Source organism: Penaeus monodon, unplaced genomic scaffold (genome assembly GCF_015228065.2).
Source record: "Penaeus monodon isolate SGIC_2016 unplaced genomic scaffold, NSTDA_Pmon_1 PmonScaffold_1376, whole genome shotgun sequence".
Lineage (NCBI taxonomy): Eukaryota > Metazoa > Arthropoda > Malacostraca > Decapoda > Penaeidae > Penaeus > Penaeus monodon.
In genome coordinates, this window is record NW_023642777.1 from 17,501 (window position 1) to 27,137 (window position 9,637).

Below are 9,637 nucleotides of genomic sequence, written 5' to 3' on the forward strand. Positions count from 1 at the left end.
TATATATATATATATATATATATATATATATATATATATATACGTAGATATATGTGTGTATATATATACACGTATATATATAATGGTCTCTTCTGAAACTCCTAAACCCCCAAAACACGACCTCCGACCCTGGCGTGACCTGCATTTCGACCCTCCCCCTACCCCCCCCCCCCCTTTTTTTTTTTTTTTTTTGCTTGCTTGACCCTGTCTCTCCCGCCCACAGCCTCCGGGGAAGGGGAGCCCCCCTCCCCCCCCTCGGAGACCCGACCCGCGCCCCAGTCCGCGGCAGAGACTCACTCGGAACAGATTTACGACATCCCCGTCGGTAAGTGCTTCAAGGGGGATGACGGACAGGCCTCGCGGCGTTTTTTTTTTTTTTTTTGTAGGCCTTGCAGTTGGGGGGCCTTTTCCCCCCGAGGCGCTGTCGATAGGCCTATTGGTGGGGCCTATTGATAGGGGGCCTTTTCCCCCGAGGCGCTTTCGATAGGCCTATTGGTGGGGCCTATTGATAGGGGGCCTTTTCCCCCGAGGCGCTTTCGATAGGCCTATTGGTGGGGCCTTTCCCCTGAGGCGCTTTCGATAGGCCTATTGGTGGGGCCTTTCCCCGAGGCGCTTTCGATAGGCCTATTGGTGGGGCCTTTCCCCTGAGGCGCTTTCGATAGGCCTATTGGTGGGGCCTATTGGTGGGGCCTTTCCCCCGAGGCGCTTTCGATAGGCCTATTGGTGGGGCCTTTCCCCTGAGGCGCTTTCGATAGGCCTATTGGTGGGGCCTTTCCCCCTGAGGCGCTTTCGATAGGCCTATTGGTGGGGCCTTTCCCCTGAGGCGCTTTCGATAGGCCTATTGGTGGGGCCTTTCCCCTGAGGCGCTTTCGATAGGCCTATTGGTGGGGCCTATTGGTAGGGGGCCTTTTCCCCCGAGGCGCTTTCGATAGGCCTATTGGTGGGGCCTTTCCCCTGAGGCGCTTTCGATAGGCCTATTGGTGGGGCCTTTCCCCTGAGGCGCTTTCGATAGGCCTATTGGTGGGGCCTTTCCCCTGAGGCGCTTTCGATAGGCCTATTGATAGGGGGCCTTTCCCCCGAGGCGCTTTCAATAGGCCTATTGGTGGGGCCTTTTCCCCCGAGGCGCTTTCGATAGGCCTATTGGTGGGGCCTTTCCCCTGAGGCGCTTTCGATAGGCCTATTGGTGGGGGGCCTTTCCCCTGAGGCGCTTTCGATAGGCCTATTGGTGGGGCCTTTCCCCTGAGGCGCTTTCGATAGGCCTATTGTAGGCTGTTTTGCGGCGTTTGCGTAGGCCTGCTTGCTTGCGGCGAGCTTTTCAGCAGGCCCGTTTGAGAGGCGTTTTGTAGGCCTATTTGAGTTTTTAGGCCTGTTTGATAAAGCTTTTAGTAGGCCTATTTAAAAAGCTTTTAGGAGGCCAATTTGATAAGCTTATAGGACTTTAAAAAAGCTTTTAGTAGGCCTATTGTGTTATTTTTTGAGTAGGCCTATATTGTGGCAAACATTTTTTTTTTGTGTGAGTAGGTCTATGTTGTGGCTTTTTTTTTTTTTGGGGTAGGCTTATGTTGTGGCAGATATGTGCTTGGATAGGCCTATGTAAAAAAAAAAGGCCTACATTGTGGCCAAATGCTTTTTTTTTTACAGCCTATGATTTTTTTCCCTAGAAAATAGGCCTATTTTTGACTATGTAGAATTATATCTTAGATAAAATTATTATTATTATCATAATTATTATTTATTATCATAATTATTATTTATTTATTTATTTTTATTTATTTATTTATATTTTGAGAGTAGGCCTATGCTCTGATATGAAATTTTATTAAAATTTTTTGAAAGGCATCTGTTTAAAGGTTAGGCCTATGGCTGCAGTTTTGATTAGGGTCAGGAAAGTGCTGTGTTCCCCCCCCCCCCCCGCCACTTCAATTTGGATAGGCCTATGCGAGGAATTGTGTAGGCCTATTGGAGTTTTTTTTTGCTTGGGTATTTATTTTATTTCGGTTGGCATTGAAGATTTTTTCTCTCTCTCTCCTCTCTCTCTCTCTCTCTCTCTCTCTTTCTCTTTTTCATTCTCTCTCTTTCTCTTTTTCATTCTCTCTCTTTTTCTTCTCTCTCTCTCTCTTTCTCTTTTTCATTCTCTCTTTCTCTCTCTCTCTCTTTCATTCTCTCTTTCTCTCTCTTCTCTCTTCCTCCCTCCCTCTCCCTCCCTCCCTCTCTCTCTCTCTCTCTCCCTCCCTCCATCCATCCATGATAGTTAGGCGTATCGAGATAGTTAATTTTAGTCATATTTGATTTTTTTTTTTTAATTAATTATTGGGTTGTTTAGACACCAATACGCACGCACACAAGCACGTTACGTACATGTAGTCACCTGTACGCCTGCACGTTACGTACATGTAATCAGCTGTACGCCTGCACGTTACGTACATGTAATCAGCTGTACGCCTGCACGTTACGTACATGTAGTCACCCGCACATCCGTACATGTAGTCACACACCTTTGCACATGTATGCGTTTGATTCCTGTACGCACGCACGTATGTGTGCGTTCGATACCTGTAAGCACGCTGTTACGCACATGTACGTATATGTAAGAATGCTATTATGCACATGTACGCGTCTGTACGCATGCTATTACGCACATGTACGCGTCTGTAAGCTCGCACTTACGCACATGTACGTCTGTAAGCTCGCTATTACGCACATGTACGCATCTGTACGCACGCCACTACGCACTTTCACTTGGATGCGTACACGTCTCTGCATGTGCACATTTAATGGCTGTACGCTCATACGCACACGTTATATGTGTACATGCCTATGACCTCTGACCTGTGGAGTATTGCCATCCGAGGGGTTCCTTTTTTTTGTAGCAATTCCTGCTTACTGTTTATTTATTTAATTATTTATTTAATCAGTCTCTCTCGCTTTCTTTCTCTCTCTCTCTCTTTCTCTGCTTTCTTTCTCTCTCTTTTCTCTTGCTTTCTTTCTCTCTCTTTCTCTCGCTTTCTTTCTCTCTCTCTCTCTCTCTTTCTCGTTATCTTTCTTTCTCTCTTTCTTGCTCGTTATCTCTCTTTCTCTCTTTCTCTCTCTCTCCTTTCTCTTGCTTTCTTTCTCTTTCTTCTCTTTCTCTTGCTTTCTTTCTTTCTCTTTCTCTCTCTCTCTCTCACTTTCTTTCTCTCATTTCTCTTGCTTTCTTTCTTTCTCTTTCTCTCGCTTTCTCTTGCTTTCTTTCTCTCGCTTTCTTTCTCTCTCTCTCTCTCTCTCTATCTCTATCTCTATCTTTATCTCTCTCACTGTTTCTCCCTCTTTCTCCCTATATACATACATATATATATTGTATTTATGTATATATAAATGTTTGTATATTGTATGTATGTATATATAAATCTATATATGTATTTATATATGTATATATATAAATATATATGTATATATTTGTATATATATATTACATATATATATTACATATATATATTACATATATATATATAAAATATATATATATATATATATATATATATGTTTGCTGTTACTATCATCTTCATTATAATTATTATCATTGTTTTGATTATTATTATTATTATTATTGTGATTATCATTGTTATCATTATGATTATCATAATTATTATTAATTAACTAACTAAAAATAACCCTTTCTAATTATATATTCATGGACAATATTTTGTGTGTAATATTTTGAAACTAACAAAATGCCTTTTTTTTTATTACTGAGTATTCATAATTTCTAAATTCTAAGTCAAAGTCAAAAGCTTCATGTTTCTAATTTTATTTTTTTTGGTATGTTCTAAAAAAAAAAAAAAAAAAAAAAAAAAAAAAAAAAAAAAAAAAAAAAAAAAAAAAAAAAAAAAAAAAATTATATATATATATATATATATATATATATATATAATTTGCTTGTTCTGTAAATCCTCATTTTCATAAAAACCTACTTTGTACTTTTAAATCTATTTCTTCAAAATCTATTTCTAAATCTGTCAAAATCTGTATTCATCAAAAATGCATATTCTTCAAATCTTTCTCTGATCTGTTTCTTCAATCTATTTCGTCAAATCTGTTCAATCTGTCTTCTTTCTAATTCTTTCTTCTGAATCTTTTCTTCAAATCTATTTCGTCAATCTGTTCATCTGTTTTCTCTTCAATCTATTTTGTCAATCTTTTTCTTCAATCTATTTCTTCAAATCTTTCTTCTGATCTGTTTCTTCAAATCTATTTTGTCAAAATCTGTTCTCCTTCTCAAATCTTCTTCTGTCTTCTCAAATTTTCTTCTCCGATCTGTCTTCTGTCTCTCTATTCTCTCTCTTCTTTTTCTCTCTATTTCTCTCTTCTCTCTCTCTCTCTTTCTCTTCTCTTTTTCTCTCTCTTCTCTCTTTCTCTCTCTCTCTCTTTTTCTCTCTCTCTCTCTTTATCTCTCTCTCTCTCTCTCTCTCTCTCTCTCTCTCTCTCTCTCCTCCCTCCCTCCCCCCCTTTTCTCAAAAACTTTTTTAATTTCTAAAATGTAAATTATTCTCTCCTCTAGGTCTGATCACAAGCAGTCTGTTCAAAAATGGTTTGTTAAATCATTTGTAAGATAAAAAAAAAAGAAAGTTTCAAAAATCACTTTGAAAAATGGATTTCAAAAAAAAAAAGAAAAAAAAAAAAATATATATATATATATATTTTTTGTGTGTGTGGGGGGGGGGGAATAAAAGGATTTTAGGATCATTTTGAGAAAATCTGTTTTTTTTGAAAGTTTGAGTTTTAAAAAATATTATTCAAAATCAGTTTTTGAAAAGTATTTTTTTAGAATGTTTTTCAAAATAAATTTTTCAAAAATACATGTAAAAATTACTTAAAAAATACATTTCCAAATTATTTATACAAAATAAAGTATATATATTATTTTAAAATCCATTTTTCAAAGTCAATTTCAAAATCAAAAATTTTCTTCTTTTAAGAAAGACCTGCTTTTCTAATTTTAACTTCAAAGCACGTGATTTTAATACAAAAAAGCAACAGTTTCTCAAAATCCAAAACATGAATATATATATAAATAAAAATTAAAAAACCACATGATTTTTACACTTTAATTTTTTTTTCCTAGCTTCATAATTTCCCAATTTCAATAAAACATTTAACTTCAAAAACTTCGCCAATTTCAACATTACCCAATTTTAACGTCACAATTTCACCCAGTTTCACAACACCCAAATTCAACATCCCATTTCAGAACCAATTTCTAAGCCAATTTCAGCATCCTAATTTCAGAACCGATTACAACTTCACCCAATTTCAGAACCCATTTCGATACCTCAATTTCGATACCTCAATTTTGGAAACCAATTTCAGCATGCCAATTTCAATACCAAATTCAACATCCCAATTTCAAAGCTAATTTTGACACCTCAATTACATCTCCATCCCAATTTCGACATCCCAGTTACATCACCCCCAATTACATTACCCAATTACATCACCCAGTATCACATCATCCCAATTTCACCCAATTACATTACCCAATTACATCCCAATTTCACATCATCCCAATTACATCACCCAATATCACATCATCCCAATTTCACCCAATTTCACCCAATTACATCACCCAATATCACATCATCCCAATTTTCCCCAATTTCACATCCCAATTACACTCAATTTCACCCCACCATTTCACCCCAATTTCACCCAATTTGACATCCCAATTTCACATCCCAATTTCACCCCCAATTTCACATCCCAATTTCACACCCCAATTTCCCCCCCCTCAGGAGCCAGCACGGACAACCTCCCCCCGGGCGTGCTGTACCGCGTGAGGGCCACGTACAAGTACACCCGCGAGGACGTGGATGAGATCGGCTTCGAAGTGGGTGACGTCATCCAGGTGGTGGAGTACGACGACCCCGAGGAACAGGTGGGTATTTTAGGGGGGGGGAGGGTATTTTAGGGTATTTTAAGGGGGAAGAGGGTATTTTAGGGGGTATTTAAGGGGGGGAGGGTATTTTAGGGGGTATTTTAGGGGTATATAAGGGGGGAGGAGGGTCCTTTATAGAGACTCTCGCGAGGACGTGGATGAGATCGGCTTCGAAGTGGGTGACGTCATCCAGGTGGTGGAGTACGACGACCCCGAGGAACAGGTGGGTATTTTAGGGTATTTTAAGGGGGAAGAGGGTATTTTAGGGGGTATTTCAGGGGGGGAGGGTATTTTAGGGGGTATTTTAGGGGGTATATAAGGGGGGAGGAGGGTCCTTTATAGAGACTCTCGCGAGGACGTGGACGAGATCGGCTTCGAAGTGGGTGACGTCATCCAGGTGGTGGAGTACGCACCCCGAGGACAGTGGGTATTTTAGGGCGGGGAGGGTATTTTAGGGTATTTTAGGGGAAGAGTATTTTTGGGTTTTTAAGGGGAGTCTTTTTAGTGTCATTTCTTAGGGAGGTATTTTTGGGGTATTTCAGGGGGAAGTTTTTTAGTTTTTCCGGGGTTTTATTTTTCCTGGGGGTGATTTCGTTTTTTCTTCTTTTCTTTTTAGTCTCTCTGCGCGTTTTCTTGGTATTAGAGGTTATATAAGGTATTTCAGGGTATTTTGGCATTTCTTCTCTCCTTCTTCTTCTCTTCTCTCTTTCTCTCTTTCTCTCCCCTCTCCCCCTTTTCACTCTTCTCACCCTCTCCCTTTCTTCTCTCTCATCTCTCTTATCTCTCTCTCTTTCTCTCCTTCTCTCTCCTCCTCTTCTCCCTTTCTTCCACTCTCTCTCCCTCTCTTCTCTCTTTCTCTCTCTTTCTCCTCTTTCTCTATCCCTCTTCATCTCTTTCTCCCCCCTCTCCCCTTTTCTCTCTCTCTCCCCTTTCTCTCATCTCTCCTCTCTAATCTTCTCTAAATCTCTTTCTCTCTCTCTCTCTCCTTCTCTCCTCTCTCCTCCTTCTCTCTCCCCTCTCTTCTCTCTCTCTCTTTCCTTTCTCCAATTCTTCCCTTTGCAACCTCTCCTCTCATCCCTCTCTCTGCTCATTCAGAGGAGGTGGCTGTCGGAGGAGGAGAACCTGGAAAGGGCTTTCCCTAACGAATTCGACTCGCCTCTGAAGGAGGATAGAAGGAGGAGGGAGGAGAGGAGGAGGAAGGAGAGAGGAGGAGTGAGGAAGGAAGGGAAGGAAAAAGAGAAGAGGAGGAGGAGAGGAAAGAGGAAGGAGGAGGAGGGAAGGAAGAAGAAGAGGAAGAGGAGGAGGAGGAGGGAGGAAGGAGGAAAGAGGTGAAGGAGGAGGATAAAAACGTCAAAGGAAGATGAAGAAAGGAGAGGAGAATAGAAGGTGAAGAAAGAAGAATAAGAAAGGTGGGAATAAGTGGCAAAGGAGAAGGAAAGATCTATAATACATTGAAAGGAGGAAGAGGAAGAACCAATAAAGGGAGAGAGAAAGGAAAAGAGAGAAAAAAAAAGCAAGAACTCTTGGTTAAAAGAGGAATAGAAGAAATTAATCTTTTTTCTCTCTCTCTCTTTCTCTTTCTCTTTTCCCCATCGATCTGAACAGGAAGAAGAAGAAGAAGAAAAAATAGTGTTATTTTCTCTCTTCCCTCCTCAACGCGTACACACATATGTGCGTATGTGTTTCTGTGTGCGTCTGGAAGAAATATTTTCTCGTTTTCTGGCGTTTACCTTCTTTATCTCCCTTTCTCCCATTCTGATTCTTTCTCCTCCTCCTCCTTTTTCTTCTTCGTAATTTTGCCCAAATTGAAGAGAGAGAGAAGGAAAGAGAGAAGAGAGAGGAAGAAGAGGAGAGAGAAGAACAGAGGAGAGAGGAGATGAGAGAAGAGGAGATAAGAGACGTTAGATAAAGAAAGAGGTAGAAAAAGGAAAAGATAATTGAAGAGAGCAGAATAAGAGAATGATAATAATAATAAAAAACAAATGGAAAGGAACAGAAGAAAGTGGTAGAGAAGAAGCAGAAGAAAAGAGAAAAGGATAATCCCACCGCTGCCACCAGCCTTTGAATTCCTGACAACGGGGAAAAAAACTAAAAATCCCACAAACTTTCCTGCAACTGCCTTTTTAATTCCTGACAACGGGGGGGGGGGAAACCCACTAACTATTTCTGACAACGGGGAAAAAACCCAGATAACAGGGGGAAAAAAAACAGACAACAGGGGTAAAAAACCCTGACAACAGGGGGTAAAAAACCCTAACAGGGGGGAAAAAAAACCTTCCTGACAACGGTGGGGCAAAAAACCCACAGAAACTATTTCTGCCAACAAGGGCAAAAACCCACAGAAACTATTCCTGCCAAATGCCTTTTAATTCCTGACAACGGGAACCCCCCCCCACTCCACCCCCAACAAACTATGCCTATCAACGGGGGGAAAAAAAAAACCTGACAACGGGAAAAAAACCCCACAAACTATGCCTGACAATGGGGGGAAAAAAATAACCCTCGTAAACTATTCCTGCCATTCAGTTGCCTTAGAATGCCAACAGCATAAAACCTTACACGTTGCCATGCGTTGGAAAATTCAAGCCATGGAGATGATCCGCGTCTCCGCCTTGGTCGGTCTCAAACGTCTTAAGATGAAGAATATAAAATAATAGTAATAGTAATAATAATAATATAGACAAGGGAAATGTAGACGTAGATAGATAATGTAATACAGACAAGAAAAATGAAAACGTAGACTGAAAATAGTGAATTCTGGTTATTAAAGATGAAAATTAAATCTTGAAAGAGACCGAAAGAGAACGCAAGAACTAGAAAACCGAAGGAGAGAGAATCGAGTCTCGGCAGAAACCAAGGAAACCAGGATAGAAACCGAGGCAGAGAGACTGCAGAAAGCAGGATGGAAACCGAAGGATATAATCGAGTGTCTCGGCAGAAACCACGGAAACCAAGATAGAAACCGAAGCAGAAGAAAGAAACCGCAGAAAACCAGAATAGAAGATGAAGAAAAGCAGAATAGTAACCACAGAAAACCAGAACAGAAAACGAAGGAGCAAAAAACCCACAGAAAACCACGAAACAGAAAAACGAAGGAGCAAAAAACCCACAGAAAACCAGAACAGAAAACGAAGGAGCAAAAAACCCACAGAAAACCAGAACAGAAAATAAAAAGAAAAAAACCCACAGAAAACCAGAACAGAAAATAAAAAGAAAAAAACCCACAGAAAACCAGAACAGAAAACCCAAAGGGACTTTCCCTTGATCAAAATATTTCTTGTATATTGAAAATCTGTTATCGATAATACTGTCAATAGGTTTAAATATTAATTTCATTAATTAATAAGCCTGTGCTCACAACAATACTCGTATATTTTTTTTTTTTTTTTAATTGTTATTTAACTGTCTAATTATCTTTTCCTTGTAATCTATATGTATAATTAGTATCCTTTTTTTTTTTTTTTTTTTTTTTTTTTTTTTTTTTTTTATTACTTTCTCAAAATATGTAATTTTTTTTTTTTTTCCTTTCTCAAAAAAAAGAATAATTTTCTCTTCTTCTCTGTAAATTCTTTTTAAAAATAACTTATTTGGTATCGTATATATAGATATATATATTGTGTTTTTTTTTTTTTTTTTTTTTTTTTTTGCAGCCAAACTGTATGTTTAATTAGATAAATATGATGTTTAAAAAAAAGTGTTGATATTAATAAAAATAATTTAACTTTG

At 39.1% G+C, this 9,637-nt stretch overlaps 1 protein-coding gene across 1 annotated transcript in view; it reads left to right on the forward strand.

Moving 5' to 3' along the window:
- Window positions 1-8,565, forward strand: part of LOC119569266 (bridging integrator 2-like) — a gene marked incomplete at its 5' end in the record, with an annotated part of 18,792 nt that extends 10,227 nt beyond the window's left edge. Inside the window, 5 exon segments of the mRNA XM_037917503.1 lie at window positions 224-325; window positions 4,538-4,567; window positions 5,769-5,911; window positions 6,063-6,134; window positions 8,458-8,565. Coding sequence (XP_037773431.1) covers window positions 224-325; window positions 4,538-4,567; window positions 5,769-5,911; window positions 6,063-6,134; window positions 8,458-8,565 — 455 coding nt within the window.
- Window positions 8,566-9,637: the final 1,072 nt, after the last annotated feature.